Source organism: Aquila chrysaetos, chromosome 6, assembly GCF_900496995.4.
Source record: "Aquila chrysaetos chrysaetos chromosome 6, bAquChr1.4, whole genome shotgun sequence".
Lineage (NCBI taxonomy): Eukaryota > Metazoa > Chordata > Aves > Accipitriformes > Accipitridae > Aquila > Aquila chrysaetos.
In genome coordinates, this window is record NC_044009.1 from 2897823 (window position 1) to 2922110 (window position 24288).

Consider the following 24288-nt stretch of genomic DNA (forward strand, 5'->3'; position numbering starts at 1 on the left):
TTTTTTTCTTTTCACCTGAAAGAATGTGATTTGATGCAGAAATTTTCATATCACGGTGTTTGGTTTGTCGTTTTAAATTCACTGACAGTATTTTCAGCCTGCTTTAGAGACATGTAAATGATGGCATAGTGCAGTACAGTATTTATACAATGTGCCAAGAAAACCCCTCCAAAAGCGATTTTGGTGAAACATTTTCCAGAGGAGATCTCTGGGCATTGACCCATAGACCCTTTGTAAAAGCAGACATACACATTCAGATAATTACTTCAGTACCCAGATATCCCAGAACTACCAGATGATTTGCAGGGTGCCTTCGCAGAATAAGAAGTAACAAAAGAGCGGGCATTGTAGCCAGCGGGGCAGGTTTAGCAAAAATGGCTGAGAGGAGACCCAAGGCAAGAGGTTTTTCCAGAGAGGTCTGAGCAGAAATATAGACAGGTTTCAGCGCGGAGGGCAGAGGGGGGAAACATGGTCGGGCTCTGCTGAAGAGCAGCGAAGGAAAAGAAGGAAAAAAGTGTTTTGCTGGGAGGGAGGCAGGCGCTAAGGAAAGGAGAGGGGAAAGGCTTTTCTCGGGAAGCGCTGAGGAGGGAGAGGGGACGCGTTTAGGCGGGAAACGCTGGGTGCCAGAAGGGCTTCCTCTGCACGCGCCGCGGCGAGACGTGAGGCGGGAAGATCTGAGGAGAGGGGAGCGGTTTGCCGTAACGGCTGAGGGGAGGGAGAGGGAAAGATTTTGTCGGAAAAGTCGAGGGAATGGTGAGGAAAAGGCTTTTTTTTTTTTTTTTTTTTTTTTTTTTTTTAATGGGAAATGCAAGAGAAGAGGGGGAGAGGTTTTTACCAGGACGCGCTATGGGCGGGCGAGGCTTTTGTGCAAGGTGCTGAGAGGAGAGCGACGGGTTGTGTGAGCGGATGCTGAAGGTGCTGAAAGGCGGAAAGAGGCTCCGCTGGAAGTGCTGAGGGGAGGTAGAGAGAAACGATTTGTCAGGAAGCGCTGGATGTATGAGGGAGGAGACGTTTTGTAGGGAAATGTCAAGGGGGTAGTGGGGAAAGGCTTGCTGAGGAAAGCGCTGGAGGGAAAACGCTTTTGTGCGAAGCACAAGGGGAGGGAGGAAAGAATTAGCTGGGAAGCACTAAAGGCAAAGAGGGGAAAGAGATTTGTGGGAAGTGCTTAGGGGAGAGAAAGGAAAAGCTTTTCTCAGGAAGTGCTGAGGTGATAGTGGGGAAGGAATTACTCAGAAAGCACAAAGGGAAAAAAGTCTTAATGGGAGGCAAAAAATATTTTAAGAAAGCCCTGAAAAGAGAGAAAGTAACCCTTACTGTGCAGGCAGAGTCCTGCCTCACTAGGTGAAGTTCAGCTGGGCTGGGGAATAGAGTTGTTTCTTCGTTGTCCTGATCTTGTCTCCTGTATTTCTCTTGCTCCCGGTTCCCCGCTCCTGCCATGCAGAATGAGCAAGACGAGGAAGGCTTTGGAGAAACTGCAAGCAACGAGCGAGAAGAATCTGCAGGCTGTTTACAAGGCCAGTGATGCAAGTCCCAGAAGAGGGAGGAGAAGAACCCAGGACAGTGGCACTTCTCTGAAGGTAGGGACTGGGATGCAGATCCGCATTGCCTGTTGCTCCCGAGCCCTTTTGTCACCCAGAGCAGCAAGGCCTCTCTGTAAACAAGGGCTGTGGTCTCTGCTCAGCTGGCATTTTGCCGTGCTGCAGCTCTTCGTGGCCACTGAGAGTGATGACCCTGTAAGGAGGGTTGAAGTCACCATGCTGCCGTCCGTCTTCTTGGGGAGAGGGAGCTCCTGAGAGGCCTGAGCCATAGGACCGCCCAGTAAATGGAGTCCCGGTCTCTGCACCGGTGGCATTATGCCACGCAATGCCAGCCTGCGTAGCGTGGCTCCCCTCTCACTAGGGTGGAAGCTGCGAGCTGCCTAGTTGTAGGCCCTCAGTACCCTGAAGGCAAGAGCCTGCTCTGTAATTGGGGTCGAGGCATCTGTCTGCAGGACTTCAGGCCCATGTGGCAGCTAAATTTCAGCAGGGCTCACCTGTAAGTCAGGTGCGTGGCCCGTGGCCCAGCTGCCTGTTGCTCTGTGGCCTCGGTGGTACCTTGGGCCAAGTGCCCACTCTGTAATCGGGGTCGAGGTGCCAGCCTGCGGGGCCTCATGCCTGGGTGGGAGTTATTTCTTCAGGGACCACCTGTACCTCAGGTATGTGGCCCGAGTCTTCACGGCCTCAGTGTGTGCCATGTGCTGCACCTGGAGAGGAGCTGTGAAGACCTCTAGGGTCAAAGTATCGACCACCTCGCGGTAGGCTGGATGTAGTTTTGTGCCTCTCTCCCTTTGGGAGGCATTAGTGTTTGAGATTGGCTGGAGCTGGTGCTGCAATGAGGTCTTTTTTCTCTTCTGGACCACACACGTCTTGAGTGTGTGTTGGTATGTATGGGATTGACTCAAGCGTGGTGGATTGCTTTTTTGCATGTTTTTGTTTCAAATTGTTGCAGTATTAGCTTTTGATGCTTCACAGAAGCAGAGAACAAGAAATGTTGTGCACAGGAACCAAAGGATCCTCCTGTGTTCCTCCCAAAGGGCATTTCTGTGGGTACAGACCACATCCCCTTGCTGCTGGGGAGAAGGCAGGCTCTTTATGAACGCCCTCGGCAGATACTGAGGTGTGACCCGCCAGTAACCCAGGAGCAGGTCAGCCCGCTTTGCGTATTGCGGCCAATTGACGTTACACTTGGCGTGCCAGCGCTGTAAGGAGCATGCCTGGCACAAGCCTTACATTTAAGGGTTGTATGCGCATGCAAGACTTATGTCTTTGAGCTGACTGACCTCCCCGTAATTGGGGCTGAGGTCTCTGCCCACTGGGCTTCATGCCCAGGTGGCTATTTGCCAGTCAGCGAGACGGATAAGAGACAAGATCAGGACATCAAAGAAACAGCTCCATTCCGCTGCCCAGCTGAACTTCACCTAGAGAAGCAGGGCTTTCCCCACCCAGCCAGTGTATGGCCCAGAGCTCAAGCTCTAAGGCCCCCCCCCAACACTCTCCCCTTTCTGCTTCTCGGTGGGTCTTTGGGCTCCCCTTAAGGCCCCCCGCTGGATGACAGACCCACCAAGGAACTGGCCTGGCAGAAGCCCAGCTCCACGTGCAGCCCGGGCACCTGCTCCGTGGTGCCCTTCAGAAAGTGTCCGGGGGAAAAAAGGAGGCTGCTGGTGGGCAGGCAACATTCACCCAGGCCTGCTCCACAGACCATGGGCTGGAGGAGCTCCCGCCAGGGCCTCCCCTCCGGCCTGCCCGATGATGCCCTTATCAGCCTGTACTGCAGAAGCAGCGTCCTCCTCCAACAGCGTGAGAGGCTTGACGCTGGCCGGGAGACACGCAGGTGGGTTGGAGTCCAGTGTGTGAGGGCTGGACCTCTGGGCACTGAAGGCTGGGGAGGGGCCGGGCAACAGCATGCGGGAGAGCCTCACCCCTCAATTACCCAGGAGGCTTACTTTGCAACAGGGCTTGGAAAAGTAGCCTCTCCTCAAGAGAGGCTTCTGGGAAGACATTTTTTATTCTCGTGTTTAATATCTCTTTTTGTATCTTTATTTCCTAACTCCTTCTGTAGATTTTATTTATGCTTTGTAGACATCAAAAATGATAAAACACTTTTTCACCAAGAATAAAACTTTTTTCTTGGTCTCTGCACCAGTTTTATTTTTTTAAGATGGTATTCTCCTTTTGTCTCCCTCGTGTTCCTTTTTTGGTGTGATTTTATCTGTCTTTAGTCTTTGTCTTATTTTCTGTATTTCCCATATTTCCTTTTATTCTATAATGTAGCTGCAAGATCTGTGTGAAAAAGTGCGTGTAGACGGTATATCTTTCATAACTGTCTCTAGTTATCTATGAGAAAAGTTCCTGAGATATATTCAGCTAATTATTTTTTCTTATGGCCTGTTATATTCTCCTTCCTTTAACCACTGTATTCCTGCTGTCTCTGAATTTTCAGGTTATGAATTTTGTCATTTTTTCATTTCCCCACATATCCTTTGTTGGACCTTGTTTCTCTAGGGGTACTTTTTAAGAGCAAGCAAAGGCATGTGAGTACTGGGACCAATGTGTAATTATCTTAGGTCTTTGTGTCCCAGATTTCTGCTCTATTGTAATAAAAAATTTCCTGGGATAAACGCAGCAGGAGATGGTTATTTTGGTTCTTGCTTTTGGCATATATATGTCCTAAATTCTTCTGCCCTCGGTAATCTCACGTTTGCAAGCATTGTGTTTCGAGTTGTTAATTCCAGCATACAATAATATTAAAGGTATATCTGGAGCTCTTGTCTTTGGAGCAAGGTTTCTGGAAATTGTTTTATAAAATAATTGTGGGCATCTTAAGGAAAAGCTCATTTGTAAATGTCCTATCAGATATTCTTTTGTTATAAAGATTTTTCATTTTTGTAGAAAAAGCAGGGATTTTTCCAATTTAATTTTTGCTCTTTAATCTTAATCACTTGGATAGTATTGTTTAGGAATTTGATTTTTATTTGCAGGCAGTATTGATCTGTATGATCCTCTCTATCTCATAAAAATTCTTTATTGCCATTCTCTTTAGAGGCCTAAGTCCTACATAGTTACTTCAGCTCTCATTCTTCTATTGCCTTCCTGAAATGGAGCTGGAGTCATATTCAGTTAAGCTTCCCAAGTACTTTCAGAGTTTCGTCTCTCTGCTGACCAGTTTCTAGTGATCTATTTTACTTAATAAATCTTACAAGGGTAGGACTCTCATTTCTGTCTTAGACCAAATAAATGGCAAACTAACAAATACTGAAAAGAAAATTAATGACAATTAAATAACAGTTAACTGTACTATCTTCTTTAACAGTCCTTGTATATAACGCTCGCATTATATTACAAATTTCCTATCATCACAGGAATACATGGCAAATAGCTTGACCTGCTGTGTGCAGTCTTGATGGCAATTTGTCTGGCCTGCTAGAATCATGACACTAATTTGGTAGAGTGTAACTAAACATGTTTCGCTTGTCAGCAACTCTATTGTAATTGCTCCAGACAGGACTGAGATGGCACTTTTAAACTCAAAGGGTATGGCTGACACAGGAGTGGAAGAAGAGGGCTAGTGCATATGGTGCTCTGCCCATAGGCAGCCGTAGCGGTAGACACATCATCTGTCTTAGGCTGCTTTTGGAATCTAATTTGGATGATGATTCAGAAGATTGCAGTTAGATGCAAAAGTTTCATATGAAATGGCGGTCAGAGGAAATTTTTTGTGAGAGAGGAGAATTCAGAATACCTGAAGTTAAACACTTAAAATGAGTATTCCCCTGAAGATTAAACTTACAGTTACAGAATAATAAAAACTTTCCCTTTCTGATATTGTGCAGTGCCACAAAAAGGGTAACCCCAGAGGCCACACCACCTGCAACCTGATATTGATGAATCTAAATCTTTATTGCCTTCCCCACCCTGTGAAATGTGCATTCCTGATATGAAGCATATCAGAGCTAAAGGGAAACTGATCCAACTTCATGGGCAGAGCTCTTGGAGTTTCTGAGGTCTGTGTGGAGTGATGACATAAACAACTATCTTAGGAACAGACTGGGCATGTAGGCAGCTGTTCCCACATGGTAATCAAAAATTTTTTATTTACACCACTAGTTGTTTCATCTTGTATTCAATGTGAGGTAGAAAGAAGATGAGGCCCCAGCTGCCATTTTAATATAGTTCCAAATTTCGTAAGTAGTTTTTAAGACCCCGTCCTGTAAAATACTCATTGTCCAATGGCTATATTGAATTCAGCAAGAACATAAGATGCTTGTTCCCTTGGCAGGAAGCACTTATCATCTTGATGGATCCATTTAACTTGCACCCATTTTAATATCAAATTGATTTTGTCACAGAGTTGCTCTCAGATCACAGTTCATAGTAGGCAGTTGATAAGAAATTCATTCTAGCTGTCTGAGACCAGATAAATAGAGCTAGAGGGCTATGAGAAAAAGTAATTTCCAAGCACTTATCCTGGCTGTGATGCAGCTCGGGGCCTATGCAGCCAAATCTGGCACAAAGTAGCATCAATGGAAGATTTTTAGTAATGAGCATTCTTTCACTTTCAACATTTTAGAATTGTCAGGAGCTGGGGAGCAAGTGTCTGCTTAATACAATCTCTCTTGTTACGACTATTCACTTCCCTCCAATTACGTTGATCATAGTGGCACCAAACAGCTTCTCAGCTCCACTTCCAGCAGTGGAACCGCTAGGGTAGGACCTGTGACAAGATGGACGAGACTTGTGCTTAGAGCATGTGGCCATTGTCTTGGTGTCCAATTTTAACAGACAACTTTTGTACTTGGAGTCTATGCACATTCAAATTGGAGTTGGTTTCCTTTGTATTCTGCACTGACAGCAAAAATGTCCTTGTATACTCCAAGAGATAAGCTTGCACCTCACCAATCTGCTAATGTCCTCTCACTGTTCTAAAAGGACCTTTTCTGGAATGAAGAAAACATCTACATCCTGCTGAGGCCTTGGTTTCTCATCTCTCCTAGCTGTCTCATTGCTCAAGCACTGAAGAGTACTGGAGTCAGCTGAAACAGTGCAAGTAAACCCAGGTGGGAAAGCACAATGACGTGGAAGAGGGAAAAGATGACGAAAGTCTCAGAGGAAAATGGAATTGGTCTGGGCTGAGCAAGGAGTGCCATGATCATTTTGACCTGTATGTGAGCAAAACAATCCTGAAATCAGTGTATTTTACCAGTCAGTGGGTACATAAATAACTCCTAGTTTTGGTCATTCTTATTTGAACAGTTTTCAGTAAAAGCGTGAATTAAAACGCAGAATTCCGCGATTAAGCATAACAGAAAGTATATGTCTCCTCATCTTCACTACAGAGTCCTCAGCACAGAGTGTTCTGTGCACAGACATGGAGATGGGATTGATCCAGGGTGCCAGACCCAATTTACTTCTTCTTAGGGGTGATTCAGTTCTCCATTCAAACGCTTTCTTTCGTCCGTGGTCCAGCTCAGTGGACTCACTGCAACATTTGGCTGCCACCTAGTGCTGAGAAAGAAAACTAGCCAGAAAACTCTGCTTTTCAGGAAAAAAGTGATTGCTTGAATCACATTCTTCTGAAAACAAAATAATGGAGTATGTAGCCAGGCAAATGGGAATTATATGGGTGTGAAGTATGGAAATAGGGCATATTTGGGAAGACCCAAGACCTGACATTGCAAATTTGGAGTAATTTCTTTCTGGATGTTGGAAAGTTGCCTGTATATTAAATAAGACAGGGTTGTGTAGCAGCTGTCAGGGGACTTGGAGCTGGGGGTGATGAGAACGTCTCACCTGTTGTGGTCACAGCAAAGCGTTGCTCTCTGGCATGCGTAGATGAAACCTAAAGGCACATGCATACGTGTACACGTGCCTCAGACTCTTCAGAACTACAGCTGTACTAAATAGAGAAGCTGCTGTTGCATTCAACTCTGAAAGAGCCACTTGCTTATACAGTAACAGTACGAGGCCACGGTTAGTTGTGAAAGCACTAACCCAGACGGGTATGTCATCGGACATTTTCTACACCCCTATGTTTATGTTTAATTCACACGAGGGGTGTGGATGTTTAGCCAGGAAAATATTGTATACGCGTCCTTGTTTACAGTAAAGGAGAGCAGCACAAATCCACAGCATGTGATGGTGATTAATAGCGAAGCTGGACCTTTTCTCACAGCTACTCCCTGTTTTGCATTAGCCCTCCCTCCGGCAGTTTCATTCGAGTGCCTTTCCCTGACTCACGGTTGCCCCTAACGTTGGAACTGCAGCAGTGGAAAACATCTGGTAGCTGAATAGTCCATCAGCACAAAAGTTTTATCATTTAGGAATAAAAGGCTGTGTGCCGATAGCGGGCTCTCCCGTGGGAAACCAGAAGTTGGGTCAGAAACAAACCGTTCGCGCAGCGCCGTTTCCAACCACTCGCTCCTCTTGGAAAACTGGGAAACGCAGTTGGACGGGAGGAAATAAAATTGTGCCGGGCTTGGCTCCGAGTCGCCCCGGGAGCATCCGTGACTCTTTGGTGGCTTTTCTCTCTCAATAAGCGGCTGACGAGTTAGGTGGTATTTGTAGTTTAACAGCCCGAGCAATCAGCAAGATTCACGAATTCATGCTAAACGACTCGTTTCTTGTGTAAACGCTCGAGCCCTTCCTTGCGGGCTGGGCCCGCCGGTGCTGCCCGGGAGGCCCCGGGAGAAGCGGTTGTTGACTGAGAACAACCCGGGCTGGCGTATGCAGAGGCCCGACACACAGAGGGGCGGTGAGGGGCGCGGCAGAGACCACCAGGGTCGCTCCGCTCCGGGGACCGGCCTCTCGCCGGGCGAGAGCCGCCCGAGCCGAGGACCGGCACCAGCGAGCTGCGCGCCTCGGCCCCCGGCGCGCCCGGCCTCCAGCTCTATGGCTGGCGGCGCGCTATCTCCTCCGCCGCCGCCGCCCCGCCTCTCTCTCGATGGTAGGCGGCGGCCTCCGCCCCCTGACGCCCGCTCCGCGGTTGGCCGCGGCGGGGCGGCGCGGCCCTGGTGACACGTCCCGGCACCGCCCGCCGCCGGGCTCCCGCCGCCATTTTGTGCGAACCGCGGCCGGGGCCGAGAGGGTTTCGGAGCCGCGGGGAGGGAGCTGGGCTCTTCCCTGCGCCGCCATGCCTTCCTCGCCGCTCCGCGTGGCCGTGGTGTGCTCCAGCAACCAGAACCGCAGCATGGAGGCGCACAACATCCTCAGGTAACCAGGGCCTGCCCGACCCCCCTCTTCCTTCCTTCCTCCGCCCGGCGGCGGCGGCGCGGCCTGGCCCAACGCTGCCGGGCTCCGCGAGTGCGTCCTAGGCCCTGGCGGCCGCCTTCCGTGGCGGGCCGCCCCTCCGCACCGCATCGCGGCCCCTTCCTTGGCCTCTGTAAGTGCGGACGCTGGCTGCCTTGCCTGCCCACTCGACTGGGCTGTCGGGGCAGCGGGGCGCCGCGCCGGCTGCGGTCGGAGGCCGTGCTGGGGGCCCGCACCTGACCCCGCTAGGCCCGGAGGCCTGGGGACCTCATCCTGTCTGCATCCTGTCTCCTCCGGAGCCTGGCCCGGGCTGGGTGCGCTGGAGCGGCCGGGGCGGTGGGGTCTGCTCCACCATCGTTGGCGGACCTCGGGATCCAGTGCTGCAAAACACGAGCTGGCGAATTCGACAGGCGCAGAACAGCTCCCGTGTCTCGGCATCTGAAAACTTAAATGCTCCTTTTCTCTTTTTTTTTTTTTTTTTTTTTTTTGTTTTGTTTCTTTAATGCATCTGAAGACTGGAGCCGCTCTGTGCACTGAAAGGGAGCCTTTTCCTGTTGCAGGAAAACTGGACAAAGTGTTTGGTTCAGAATGTTAAATGTCTTTGAGATTGTGAGGGTTTATCTACTTAGCACTGCAAGTATTTTCAGCTTGGCTGAATTCAGAAGGGGAGATGGGAGACTGGGGATGGACTGACGGACAGGAGAGACCTGATCTGCCTGAAGTCATGTTCCTAAATCTTCCCTATGCACTGCAGGGACACGATGAAGGTTTGGGGGTTTTTTGTTAAAGTTATGCAAAGTAACACTTGCGTTAAAATACACATATTGCTAGCATAATAAGCCAAACAACTACGTGTAAATTGTGTGCTACATTTAAATCATAAACAGCCACCTTGAAATGAATAAATAATCGAAGCATCTGGTCTGGCAGCCATCTTACTGTGAGCAGCATATGATGCTGTTAATGCTTAAACTTGGCATCAGATGTTACCTGTGGCAGTTCTATGAAGACATGATGTTACCAATAGCTGCTTGGGGGGGCTGCTATTCTGTTGTTTTTCTGCTAATAATACTGGAACTGAGTTTTAGTTGAAACCTGAGTACTAAGGACAAAGTTAAATTTACTTCTAATGTCTAGCCTTCCTCTCTGTTTTTGCAGAAGAAATAAATCACTTCTGGTGTGACTGATGTTCTTGTGGCAAATGTGGCAGGGAAATGTTATTTGAAAGTCTCTTCTCCCTTAAGATTTTAATTAAAAATTAACAAAATATATGTATTTGGAAAATGTTTATTTTCAGCAGCAGCCTACATAATTATAGCAAGAATAGCGTAAATGGTAAAATCGAGATGAACTGCTGATGCTGTTCTAAAGAAATAACTAGCCCATGCAATGAGAATGGTCATTTGCCAGTAAACTTCACGAAAATGTCTGCATTGGCTCAAAGCCAGTCTGATTTACCAATGCAGGGTAATGTCTTCCTCTGTGTTGCACTGCAGTTTGAAAGAACACATGATTAAAAGAGGAAGAAGAGTTAGGAAGAAATTTAGGTATTATGAAACTTAAAGGTATTTTGTTAAGGGATTACAAGACTTTAAAGGATACAAATTCTATAGAACTGCAGGTGACTATTTGAAAACAAAGCCTGGAGTCCAGTCTTCAATGTTGAACACCTTAATGAACATACATAAACAGTGCTTTGTAATGTGTAGCATGAAATCTTGCTGTAAGTGTTTTATACAGGCTTTTTTGAAAATATTTATGCTAGGAAATGTATAAAAATGAATTTTTTTGTTGAAGTGTTTGTCTTGTATTTGAGTCTTTTAGATTTTTGTAATGCTGTAAGTCAGGTTTCAGAATTAACTTCTCTAGTCTATTCAGTGTTTTAATGAATTACAGGTTTTAGTTAATCCAAATTTTTTGTGTAGAATTTTTATCAGTAAGTGTGCTTTTTCCATTCTTCAGTTTACAGAGAAAAATATCTATCAGTAAGGCAAGCTTATTTTACTTTCCAAATGTTAGGCCTACTTAGTGCCTACTAAAAATCGAACTTAATTGTATACTACTTCCTTTTAAAGCAAATTTTAACTTTTGATGCATTTGCAAAACATAAAATTTAGCCCTCTACGTATAACATCTAGCTGAAATGTTCCATTTACATGGTATGCTTTTCTTGGAAGCACCTGCAGTCCATCACTTCTTGCTTTTATGTTTCTTCTTGGTAGTTTATCCTTTTTAACGCATGAAATTTTGAAGTGGTTTAAACAGGCTTGATTTAACATCTTAATGTACTTACATTTTATAACATTCTGGTGTTCTCTCTCTTTTGGACTCAGAAAAGCAAGATTGTAATACATACTTTCTTTGCACACTTCAACAGTTTGGGGGGGTGGGTGTGTGCTTGGGTTTATTTTTCTTTCTTTCTTTAAACTTAATGTACTAGGTAATAAGAGTTACCTTTTTTGGACACTTACAAACTTTTTTTCCTTTTAAATTGCAGTGGTTCATTCCAAAAGAGTTTGCAATGAGTCTCACTTACCAACCTGAATTTCTCATTCATCCTTACTGTATTTGATTTCTCTGTGGTGCCACTTGTGCTTCTGGGAAGCAAATGCATGCATTAGATCTTTTTCATATCTGAATAATCAATCTATCAGTTTGTACTGTTATCTTGGTTCAGTATAGTTTCCGTTTGCTTTGTAGTGTGCATGCATATTTTCTAATTAACCAGGTTTGAAACATTTTGTTCTAATCTTCCAACAGAAGTCAGACTGAAGGTCTTTTGAAGTTTGTTGATAGAATAGTTACCATCACCATAGGGGTATGCTGAGACACTAAAGCAAAGGGGAAAGAGGAAAAGCAATAAAGACTATGCAGAAAGACATAATCTTTCCTTAAAAGCTGTCAAACTGGATATCTGTCTGTAACCAGTCCCTAGGTCAAATCTTACTCATCTTAAATTTCTTGCTTTTACAAATATAATTTGTATGTAGGTCGTGGTTTGTTTTTTTTTTTTTTTTTTTTTTTTAAGCCATAGAGTGTGCAGACTTAGGCCATGGTTCTCCTTCAAACATAGAAGACGAAGGTGGAAGGGTAACACTTCTCTTGCTACCAGACTTTATTATACAGCAACTTCAATGTTTCCGTTTGGGTGTATTTATTTGGCAGTACCCTGATGGCCTTTAAAAGGAAGTTATAGTTTCAAACTCTCCCAGTGTGTAGGAGGTGCTCCGGTGACTTTGTATTTTCAGGCTCCTATGGTAGAGATACCCTATCTCAGGCTCCTGAATTCAGGGTCTCAGTGTTACTCCTGATAATGAAAACTTGTAGGATGCTGATATGTGCTTAAGGTACATATATGTTCCTTTGTTTTAGGAAACTAAATATGTTAAGAAATTAGCAGTGTGAATATGAGATAGTCTTAGTGGCAGTGAACAGATTTAAATACTGAAACCCTAGTAGCTGAAACTTAAATTTCGTATTGATATTATGATTTGTAGTTCAACGTTGACCATGTAAGAGAACTGAAGTTGCACCCTTGCAGTTTACATAAATAGCTAGTCACAGCTTCTGTCAGCAGTTAAATGCAGTGAGGTGTTGAAATTTGTAGTGCTTAATTTAAGAAATCCTAAATTGTATTGGTAAACCATCAAGAAGAAGGAAATGTTTAACATTTTTATATTAAAACCCTTTCATTTGACAGCTTATCAGTGATAATGCAAATTACAAAAAGTTGTTAATGTTTTAATCAAAGTTAGTTAACAGTGCTTGTGTTCCTGCTGTTCCACCTGTGGGGTGGGGTTTTGGGGGGTTTGGGTTGTGGGTTTTTTTAATATTGATTGGATGGCCTAAGATGTTTTTGAAGTGGTCTAGGAGGAGAGCACTGTTGCTAGTTATTTTCCTGCTACATGTTGTGGAAGGGGTTGTATTAAAATTAGTGATTTGTCCCCTGAAAATATTTACCACTGTGAGTGGTAATGCAGGATTTATTGCGTTTGCTGTAATGTTTAGTGAAACTTATTACTGGCCGTTGGAAGAAGAGAAGCTGTACTGTTACGACATTACAGTAAGCTGAAAAATACCTTAATGTAATAAGCACGTGTGAGAACCCAAGATAACAATGAAATGGAAGAAAGGTGTGGATAAAAGTTCATGTCAATCTGCATGGATTAATATTACTTCTCCTCTCAGTGCCTGAAACTGAGTGTTAACAACTCTGTTGTGTGTTAGTGCTTTGTTAGTGTAGTCCAATGTTGATGTCTGCTTTCAGCAGCAGTTGTATCCCAGGTGAGAAGTAGTATTTGCAGTGAGCTCTGAGATTCTTCGGAGGGAAATGGAATGACTGTTTTCAGGTTCTTCAGTTAAAAGTCTATAAACTCATGGGCACATGAGTGGTGCATGTGATCTCATTGTAATGAGCTTTGGACTTAAACTGAGGGGAGCATACTTGCCGAAAATGAGATCTGTATACTGGCTTATATTTGTACTTAGTATATTGATAGTTTAGATACACTGGTCTTAATAGTATTAATAGAAACAGCTTCCTGAAATTTCATAACATTCACAGGTCTGCTAATGTTTAAGCTTCACATTTTCAGAAATCAGTGCTAGGATAGTATATTAGTATATCTTACCCTTCACTGTTTATGGTAAACTTGAAGCTCATTATTTTCCATCTTCTGGGTAGTTTTATTAGGCCAAGTGCCAATACTACATATATTTCTTGTAGAAGATGTTCATTGTTAAAAGGCTGTGCTACATTACAACAGATACTTGATGACTCGCTAAACTAGATCTGTCCAGCTGCTTAATAAAAGCAGGCTCTGTTAAATAATGGTTCTGTGCAGGCGTTCTTCCCTCTCCCCCGCCCTCCAATTGTTGCAAGAAATGTGTTGAAACATTTTCAGAATATTTCATAATAGTACACCTGGTGCATTGTTGTGGTTTAACCCCAGCCAGCAACCAAGCACTACGCAGCTGCTTGCTTACTCCCCCTTGGTGGGATGGAGGAGAGAATCAGAAGGGTAAAAGTGAGAAAACTTGGGGGTTGAGATAAATACAGTTTAATAGGTAAAGCTAAAGCCGAGCATGCAAGCAAAGCAAACCAAGGAATTCATTCACTATTTCGCATCAGCAGGCAGGTGTTCAGCCATCTCCAGGAAAGCAGGGCTCCATCATGCCTAATGGTTACTTGAGAAGACAAATACCATAAGTCTGAACGTCCCCACCCCTTCCTCCTTCTTTCCTCAGCTTTATATGCTGAGCGTGACGTCATATGGTCTGGAATATCCCTTGGGTCAGTTGGGGTCGGCTGTCCGGGCTGTGTACCCCCCCCAACTCCTTGTGCCACCCCAGCCTGCTCGCTGGTGGGGTTGTGTGAGGAGCAGAAAAGGCCTTGGCTCTGTGTAAGCACTGCTCAGCAGTAACTAAAACATCCCTGTGTTATCAACACTGTTTTCCACACAAATCCAAAACACAGCCCCATACTAGCTACTATGAAGAAAATTAACCCTAGCCCAGCCAAAACCAGCACATGCATAAATAGTGTAAAAACTGTACCCTCTAGTCTCAAAGCATGAAATTCCATGTGAGAAATGCATATTCTGGCTGTTCAAGGAAGTAATTTTCAATGGGTTCTGTGCATTAGAGGCACAAATTTTTGATGTGTGGAACTTCAAATGAAGATTTCTGTTTTGCTTTATATGAGATCGTGTGAACTTGAAGGACATTTCTTACAGTTGGAGATGGGCTTCTTAATGTGTGTGACCCAAGTAGACCTATTTCAAAGAATAACATTAAAGGAAAAATTAAAAGTTAGGAGGAAAGCATAGAAGAAAATACTTTTCCATCATAACGTTACTGCTTTGCAGTAATGTGGGAGAGAAGGAAAGAAGGCAGAAAGTGCAAGGTGCCAAAGCACTATTTCTCAGTTAGTTGGTATTAAAATTCTTAGCAAAATAGCTTCAAGTGGTAGATATAGAAAGGAAAGAAGAAGGGTGAGACACCTGGAAAAACATAAATTTGAAACATTAACATTTTAGGACTGCAGTTTGTACTGTACATGTTATGGCTCTCTTCACGTCCAGCAGAAGAATAAAAACTTGGGTCTGGAAGTATTGCAGGGAAAATAAACTAAATGTAACTGGTGCAGTTATGAGTCACCGTTAATGTGATGGAGGGCTGGGAGGGGGAAAGAATTGCACTTTTTTCTACTTGTATCCGTTTTCAGTCATTAGTCCTTCAGAAAGAAGCAAAAAATCATCATGTATCCTGTCTGTTTACAGAAATAGGAACCTATAAATAGTTGCTGGAAGAAAAAGTGTAGTGAAGCAAGAAGAGAGAAAGGAGGGGCTGTGTTCCAATAGGACAGATTAAGGGAAATAGCACTTGATAGTTGCATAGCAGTGTTTGAGCTTGGGGCAAAGCTTGATCACAGTATCTCCATAGAAGCTTTTTGGATCACTTCAAAGACACCGTTTGAAGGCAAACATGCACTTTGAATTGGTGTCTTCTGTTGAATTTCTTTGCTGTCTTGTATGTGAAGACCAAGGAGTCAAGGTGTGACTCTTGCATTGGTTCCCAGTCTCCTGTTTGCTCTTCTCAGAAGAAGGCTCTACAATTATTATTTTTTTTATTTTCAGGGGAGGAGAGGGCAGGTGTTGGGTTGTTTGCTTGCTTTTTGTTTCTGTTTTAACGTTCACTCTACTCAGTCTCTGCTAAATCATTGAAGCTGAAAGTGTGAGTCCTTAAAAAAAATGAGATTAAGCCATGGTCTTGATGTGTTTCAGAAGTTAGATTGTCATTATAAATTCAAATGTTTCAGCATTCTAGACAAGTGGCAGTATTTTACCATGTAACGTTGTCCATTGGACCACCAGAAAACAATCTCTTTTTGGTGCTGTTACTCAACAAATATATTGTAATGTTTCTTAACATTACTGAAGTATTTGTTGAGGTTCAAGTAGGTGTATTTAGGTTAATCAGAAGTAACATTTTGGCATTACCCCTAAAGACAAGCAGGTTCCTGCCTCTTTTTTTTTTTTAATTATAATTATTAAACAAGAAGTTGTTCATAAGAATGGAATGAAGCTATCCCTTGCTTATCCAAGAGTTTTAGGTACCAGCCAGCAGAATATCTGCCCCACTTCTGTAAAGGTAATTACACAGTATGTTTTTCAGTCCACTTGAGAAAAGTGCCAGGCACACAAATGTTTGTACTAGGCTAATTAAATTACACTAGAGGTAGTTTTGGCAGCATAGTGAGGGGATTAATGTAGTTAGCCCAGCAACTTTAGCAGAATGCATAAGTGTTGATCTGTTGGTATTGTTACTTACTTTCTTATATCAAGACAAAACCATCTCTGCCTATAGTGTATTGTCCAAGAGTGAATACAGAATGCATGCTTGTTGCAAATCCAAGATGCCTGAAAGCATGAAAGAAATATCCAAAACACTATGTACTGTAATTCTAAGAAAATTTCATAAAAAATGTTAGTGCTCCTTTAGAAATGGTGTGTGAGTTTCAATTGTGACTGCAGTTGTAACTGCAAGGAAATAAACACATTGGGTATGCTTGGCAATTTAGTTGATAAGAGTTGCCCAGCTGTTTGGTTGTGATTTGGCTGATCACCAAGAGGTGTTTTTAAAATTCCGTATGTGTTCTTCAGCACTTTGGCGTTTAATGTCCATCCAGTCTAATCATCTTTTCCCCCCCTCTTCCCCTCTGTCTTTCAGCAAACGAGGATTCAGTGTCCGATCCTTTGGAACAGGGACTCATGTGAAACTGCCAGGACCAGCACCGGACAAGCCGAATGTTTATGATTTCAAAACAACATATGATCAGATGTACAATGATCTGCTTAGGAAAGACAAAGAACTGTATCCCTGTGGCATGGCCTTTTTAAAAAATCCAATATGGTTCATCCTTGAAAGGTGTAATTCATTATTTGGCATTATGCAGTAGGAATATATAGTTGCTTGACTGGCAAACTTACTGTTTTAAGTTTATAGGAGGTTTTTTTTACAATGGGCCTCTAATGCTCCCTTGTAAATTGCTATTGAGTTACAATGCACACATTCAGAATGCTCTTTTGTAGTGTGTTAACATGTTTAGCTCTTGAATGAAAGCACATTAATACTATCACAGATTGTCCATTACCTCCACTGCACTGTGGATCGTATTTTCTCAGTGCAAAGACTGTCCTGATATTGGATATGCGAAGAGCGACCACCTCGACATTAATGTTGTATTTAGCTCAGACAAACTGACAGGTAAGGTTTACAGTATACTTTCTCTGGGAGAGAGGATACCTTTCATTAAAGAGTTCACCCTTCTCAATGAGAATTTCTTGATACACGATTTGATCTGTGCACTGAAAAAAAATAAAAATCCTATAGTATATTATGAAGAATGGACATAGGAGAGCCCAATAACGTATTTAGTCCTGGAGAGCAGAGGTGATCAAGGTTATGCACACTACTTAAAACCATGACTAATGTCAAACTGCATGATTTTAAAACATCTATATTTAAAGTTGATTTTTTTTTTTTTTTTAAGAAAACCCAGAAACCTACAAAAATTAGGGTACTCATTCTAGATATTCTTTTCTCAACAAGGGATGTGATTTTTTTATTATTACTTTATTTTAATGTTAAATATGAAAGAGAAAACTTACCCTAAATAAGAGATTCGGTATATGCTGAATTTCTACTTAAAAGATAGAGGACCCTTTAGAGTCCCTTTAGAGTATCCCCAAAATTAATCTTGGGAATTTAATAGAGCAGTCTCTGCACGTTTTAGCAGTATAAGTTTGGTTTTTTTTTTTTTTTCCTAAAATCTTGGGTATGGTCATCTGAAGATCCACCAGGAGTATTAACGTGGTTTAAATGTCTTAGTTGTACTCAAACAGCCCAGTTTTCTTGCATCTTTTTGAAAAAATTGGAATAAGACTAAACAGGTTGTCAGAGACTAGAAAACTTGGAATGTGGTAGAAACCAGTTCAAGCTGTTACGAAGGAGTCAGCAGACTCAATAACTTTTTGAAAGGTAGCTCTGCAGTTGTTTGGTAGCACAGATTATACTATGGCTTACTACTGCTACTCAGCAAATTCTTTGTTGTATTTGCTGACCAGAAATAGTAAATTTGAGCTCCCCAAGACCCAAGAGCGGCAGCTTCTTTTGCTTTGGGCATTGAAAGACTTCTGTTAAGGGCTGGGCTGTTTGATTAAAGCTATACAGCACAGTGAGAACTGATTAAACATCGGAATACCTTTCTGCCTGGTGTTCCACACAAATGGTATGCCTTGCAGAGTTACTGGTTTCCTAATATCTAATTAGAGGTCCTTTTTTAAAAAAATTCAAAATGTAGGGTATAGTTGTAATGAATCACATGTGTTATGTGCTGGGTTTGTTTTTTTTTTTTTAATCCCTCTGCCTATAGAGAAAAGGAAAATCTTGCAAACCCATCTTAATGAGGTATGCCATATCTTGATTAAAAAACATTTGCTTCAAAAGAAATTATTTGGATTGAGAAATAATTTTAACAAGCACTAATGACTTGTAATTTCCTTGTTGCCTTCCTCATTGCTGCTGTACTGAATAGAGCAATGCTTTAAGATTAAAACCAACAGAAAGCCTACCTAGTCCCCCCCATTCAGTTTATTTTGGAGTTACCGTTTTGGTTCTGCTCTATGCTGGAGATGGTTGCTGTGTTCCCCAAATGTCATTTAAACCTTTTCTCAAGATAAAAGAAAGCAAGTTTAAACAATAGCCATTGCAAGGAAAATATGGCAAGAACAATTGCCTCTACATCTTTGCGTTTTTGATTCTCGGATAATGTAAATTAAGGTTTTTGGAGTGAAGACTGTTAGTGCATAAAGCAACTCCATTTCCAGAAATGGGTTTTGAGGGTAAAGACTTTTACAGTAACCAAAACCAGACCTACTCTCATCAGAGTTGTGGAGTAGTTTTTTGTGAACCAGGGTCATGTGTACTCTCAGGTTTTTTGGGTGAGCATTGCTTCATAGAGGTGATGGGCATGCAGACATTACCTGCTGAAGGGTGGGAGGGCCTGCTTTTCTCATGGGCTTTGAGTGTAATTGTTATGGGGAAACAAAAGAAGGTGTGGTTCTTCATATGATTTAGCTGCTTGTTCTGTTCCCCAGCCTTGCTTTCATCAGCTAAGTGGAGATGATCATCATCTGTAGCCTTTCCATGTGGTTTGAAATAGTGTATCTTGGTGACAACTGTCTGCTTGTTCCCACATTCCATTGATGGGATGCATGCAGTGTCAGTGCTCAGCGTTCAGTACTGCATCACTTAGGAGTGATGTCCTTCCTCCAGTTCTGCATGCCAGCAGGGGTCCAAAGCATTATGGACGCTAGATACTTAGGGAAATTGTGGCTGTAAGGGACTTAGAATGTTCTCTGGCCAGCCAAGTAAATTACCCCTGTTTCAGAAAGCTGTAGTCTCAAACAGAAACGAGCTGCTGCAGTGTTGGACATCAGTCAGAGCAAGGTTAAAAGTGTGTTAGAGTGAGAAGATCCATTGAAACTCTCTTATTCGTTTGTGGAAAGGGGGGAGAACTATCAAAACCCCACTCTGCAGAGACTAAAAGCACCTTCATTGCGGCTAATTAGTGAAATACAGAGCATAAGCTTACATACCTTGAAGGCATATGTTGAATTTCAGAAGCACAGAAATAAGGGATTAATGGGAGTCAGGCATACAGATTCAGTTGAGTAGGTGGTTACAGTATAACTAAAATGGAAGTACTTCAAAGCTTTTTAAGATGTGGTAGTTAAACCTTACAGTTAAAGTAAGTACCCACATCTACCATTACATTTTTAGAATATAGCATTTAAATTCCCTGAGTCCTAATAGAGGGCTGCGACAAAATCATTTAAGGATGTTCTGAATGTGGCTTTTGGTTGCTTTCTAAAATATTACTCTATTATTTCTAGGAGAACAATAGAGAGTTCTACTACTAATTTGTAGGAGACATGACCATGGTCTACGGTACCTCTATGGGGCTGTGCAGTGTAGTATAGATACATTACCTTGCTGTATTTGCATGTGTAACTGGACGTCTCAAAGATGAGCCACTATGATTACTTGCCCCTTACAGCTGTGTGAAGGGGTTTAAGGACTCAGTTCTAATTATATGGTGGTGACTTTAAAGATGAAACAAAAATAGAGGAAGACTGGTGAGCCTTGCCTTCAAGTGAATGCAAAAACTAGTCAAGGATGAAACTTTCTAAATGCCAATTTCAGTCTGCAGCAGCAATTGATTTTATGCCCAGGGATAGGAACTGTTCAAGTGGGAATTTGACCAAAATTCTGCAGCTGTAGCTCCTGGGTTTTTTTATCAATATTAACTGACTCCATGATTGATTGTTTCTTTCCCTTTCTCAACACTGATGTATCTGTGTTCCTCAGATGGAAGATACCTAATGATTTCCATAGATCAGTTTCTTTATTAGAATTTCTAGGCAGCCTACCTCTACTCTGCAAGCTTGGCCTCCTGCTCTGTTTCCTACTTTTTTGACCTCTCCTTTTAATTTGACCTGCTCTCTAACTGTAGATAGTATTCCAGTTTTAGATCTGTAGATGATATAAATTGGGGGGGGGGTCAGAACATGTCCTCAAGAAACTACTAAAGGTGTACTTCAGTTAGCAAGGAAAATGTTTCGGAAATGAAGAAGGAAAAACTGGCTTGGTACGTCTCACTCAAAGACATAAAGATTCTCTTCTGTAAAAAAAAAAAAAAAAAAAAAAAAAGAAAAAAGGTAGTGATAATCTAGGTGATTGGGATCTAGTTTTTTCTCTGTGAACTCCCTATTTAAGCTGGATAGCCATATGGTACTTTTTGTGCTGTTGCTGATGTGCGGTGGTTGGTTGGTTTTTTTAATAGTACCCTTCATGTTCAGAACAAGTGGAACCGGTTTCTTCTGCTATATACAGACCACTTTGCCAGTAAATATTCGCAGCATTATGGTCTCCCCATAGCTGACACTTATCCTTGGTTTATCTGCCAGTCTTCCATCTGCCTAAGAAGATGTGCTCTATTAACTGGTAAGATGCATTGTGGTAGAACATCAGTAGAGGAAAATGTGGTGGCTTTCGAGCAAGCATAGGCTTGAGTGACTATGTATAGCAGTTCCAGAATTGAAGGGCCGGGGGGGGGAATCTGAAGCAGGTTCTGGCATGCACAAGATCTTCACAGGGTCTAGATGAACAAAGCTGAAATCTTTATTTCCCTACAGAAGATGGGGAAGGCCAATGGAAGTATATGAGCTAAATTGGCTTCACTAGAACTGTGTAGGAGAAAGTGGGGGTTTTTTTTTGGTTTGTTTTTTTTTTTTTTGTGCCTTTCCCAAAACTTTTCAGTCTCACTTGAGACACCATCTCCTGTGCCCATGAAGAGGAATAAACACAAAGAGGACTGGGACTAGCTGAGAAGAGGGGGCATCCAGAAGCAGTGAGGCTATATTGAGGAATAATTTTTCTGTCTTTGTAGGGTGGTAATGGAAGATCCTTTAGTGCTGAAATCTTAGTCAGACATCACTGCAGTTAGGCTTTCCTTGCAGAAAAACTGCATTTCCTGTCTTGGAGTCAAGCTTAGCTTCATGGGACGGTACAATCTGAGTATTAATAGTCATCTCTTCCAGAAGGTTTCCTCTGCTCTCCCTTAACTGGAAGAAAGGAATCAGTTTCTTGTGCTGTGTCTCTGAACTGTAGTAGAAAGTTACTTGGCATCAGCCACAGAATTGATAAGCTGACTGCTGAAATACTGCATATCTGTTGTAGTGTGTGTTGCTGGGTTCTGCTCAAGGCAAGAAACAGAATTTCTTGTTGGACCATGGTCAGACTATCTTACAGGTCAATGGAAAGTCATTCTGTATTCAGTCTGAAGGGTGGAGTCAATAAGAGATTAATATTTTTAAATTGGGGACTAAAACTGAAAAGAAATTGTCATAACACACCTAATAAACTAAAATTCTGTAAGTATGCAGCTAGTCCAGGATTACATCTACCACATTTTCCCAGTTAGGTGTCGCATATATTGTGAGGATAGTAGCATCCGTTTGTTACAGCCTTGGTCTTAGTTGTTTAGAATTCCAGGGTTCATATAGTCAGATTCTTGAGAATTCTTGTTCTTGGATCAGTTTGCTCTAATGTATCTACTTAACATTGGAGTAAACTCATGTGGAGAAGCCGGTTAGTAAGTAGTGGCTTTAGTCCATTTTCTTAGCCTGGTAAATAAGGGAATAGATGTAAGGATTTTGATTTCTGATATAGTTAGTCTAGAGCATAAACCAGAATTTTTTGTCTGCGCTTCACATCTCTCAATTTGGTTATGTAAGACCTTCCTTCCATTGGGCTTACACTTTCATTTTCTTGAGAGATGTGTAGTATCAAATAATATCTTGGATCTTGCTGCTGAGTTGTGTTTTCCCACTTTCAAAAAAATGGCATATGATACTGATACCCAGATGATTCATGGCTGGAGCTGATGACTGCAGGCATTGATAAGGAAAAGCTGTTGGAAGAAAAGTTGGCAGTGACAGGAATATCTTGCTCTAAACCACTTCCCCAGTTTCTTTTGAATACCATTTGTTTGTTGCAGAAACTTCTGCCACCTGTAACAAAGCTCTAAGATCCATAATACTTGAGTAGTAATTCCTGACACTTCTGGATCAATGAAATACTCTAATACATGGAGCGTTTATATTGGACCACTTTACTGGAGGCTGTACAAAGCAACCTTGAGTTGTTAATGGGGAAAGTTACCACTGCATGGGTGCACAGGAGGACTAGTGAGATCTGCAGAGCATCTGCGCCCTGCTTGTTGGGGCCTTGTAGCTCAATCTTGAGGAGTAACTTAATTAAATTCCAGTTCAGGTAAGCTCTTTGTGCATGTATTTATCTTACATTTTCATTTGGTTTTCTTCATGGATTTTGAACCGATAAACAGTCGTCAGCTTCTGTTCTGAGCTCTCATTCCAGTGGTCAGTGGGGTAGTTTCTGTATCTCTGTAAACCACTTTAGAATGTTTTATTTTAGATGTGTTTGGGGTTTTTTTTTTTTGTTGGTTTTTTTTCCATTTTTTTGAAGCCTGACCTTGCAAAAGCTAAAAATGGTTGAAATCATGGCCCGGTGCCTGTCAGTGGCAAAACTTCGGAGTGCAGTGCAGTGCAAGTCTCTCTTTCTTAATGTGTCTTTCAAACTACTTTAATACTCCTAGAAATGGAGGGAAGGGGTGAGGATGGAGAGTAGTGTTTAAACTGGATTTGAACAATCTTTTAAGAGGCACATTTCTGCAAATCTATATGCTTCCAGCCATAAGCTGAGTTCCAATCCCTTTTTCTCCATGAAGAATCATAAGACCAAAACACTTCACAGAATCTCAGGCCTTTCAAAGGCAGCAGTTTTCAGGACTTTTTAGTTTGGCTTCTGATCAGACTGCCATTAATCTTGGTTTCATTCACATTAAAAAGGAAGTATTTAAAATTATTATATATTTGTATGTTTTATATATTTTTTTATTATTTAAATATTATTTCCTCTGTATTTGAACTTCTGGGACACCGTAGGAACTACAGACTCCAGTATAATATTAAATGTTTTTCAGCATATAAAACATCCTCTGCCATTCTGTCTGTCTTCTAGGTAGTCTTTGGAAGGTTTATTTCCTTAACCAAGGTGAGTTCTGAACAGATCCTCTAAAGAATTCTGACTAAAGGATCCTGTCCAAGGCTGATAACTTGTAAAAATCCATTTAGAATTTGAGTGATTCCATTAACTGTTTCAGTCATAATGTATGAAGTCTGTGAATGAACACATATGTTTGAATCTTTAGGTGTCTTTAAAAGGGCATTCTTGGAAGTAAAGGTGACACTTGGGTCTGACACTTCACATATTTGAATGGATGTTAAAAATAAGGCTACTTTAATGTCTAGCCAAAATATGTCCTTGCCGTTTGCTGGCCTCCTGAATGTACCATGCACAATTAGCATTGCTTAAATATGTTCTGCTGCATAAGAAGATCATAATGCATTGGCTCTGTTGCTTGTGATGCAGCACAGGAAGCTTTCATAAGTAGTGTTAGCAGTAAATGCAGCAAGACGTTGTTTGCTCTTTGCATAGCTAACTCCTTAGCATGGGTTTTCTTTGTTTATAGACTATCGTCTTTGTAAGGGGCTTTATATAAGGGTAAGTAAAAAATTTTGCTGTTTCCATTCTTGGGCATTTCCTTAAATCTTACCTGATCCTGTTGTAATCTGTAGTTGATAAAACTTAAAAGCAGTCTGCAGCATAAGAATGAGCATAGCTATGTTTGGTCCTAGTTTGGCAATTTCATCCCAGACTTGAATGAGGGGAGAGAAGTGACAGTGGACTACTGTTTCTTGCCTTGAAGAGGTTACCTCAGATTTAACACAACTTCTGTGCCAACGTAAGGGATGCTTATACATATTTTTTTCTTATATTGACTCCAAGCCAATTTCCATCT

General features: G+C 42.3%; 1 protein-coding gene and 1 long non-coding RNA gene across 2 annotated transcripts in view; both read left to right on the top strand.

The window, feature by feature from the left end:
• Positions 1-206: 206 nt before the first annotated feature.
• LOC115343392 lies at positions 207-6844 on the top strand. Its single transcript, XR_003924106.1, has 2 exons — positions 207-1577; positions 6530-6844. It is a non-coding gene; the product is annotated as an uncharacterized LOC115343392 (long non-coding RNA).
• Positions 6845-8554: 1710 nt separating this feature from the next.
• Positions 8555-24288, top strand: part of SSU72 (SSU72 homolog, RNA polymerase II CTD phosphatase) — a 30000-nt gene continuing 14266 nt past the window's right edge. The window contains exons 1-2 of the mRNA XM_030016843.2: positions 8555-8744; positions 16512-16655. Of these exons, the coding sequence (XP_029872703.1) occupies positions 8665-8744; positions 16512-16655 (224 nt within the window). The 5' untranslated portion in view covers positions 8555-8664. The remainder of the gene's footprint in view (positions 8745-16511; positions 16656-24288) is intronic.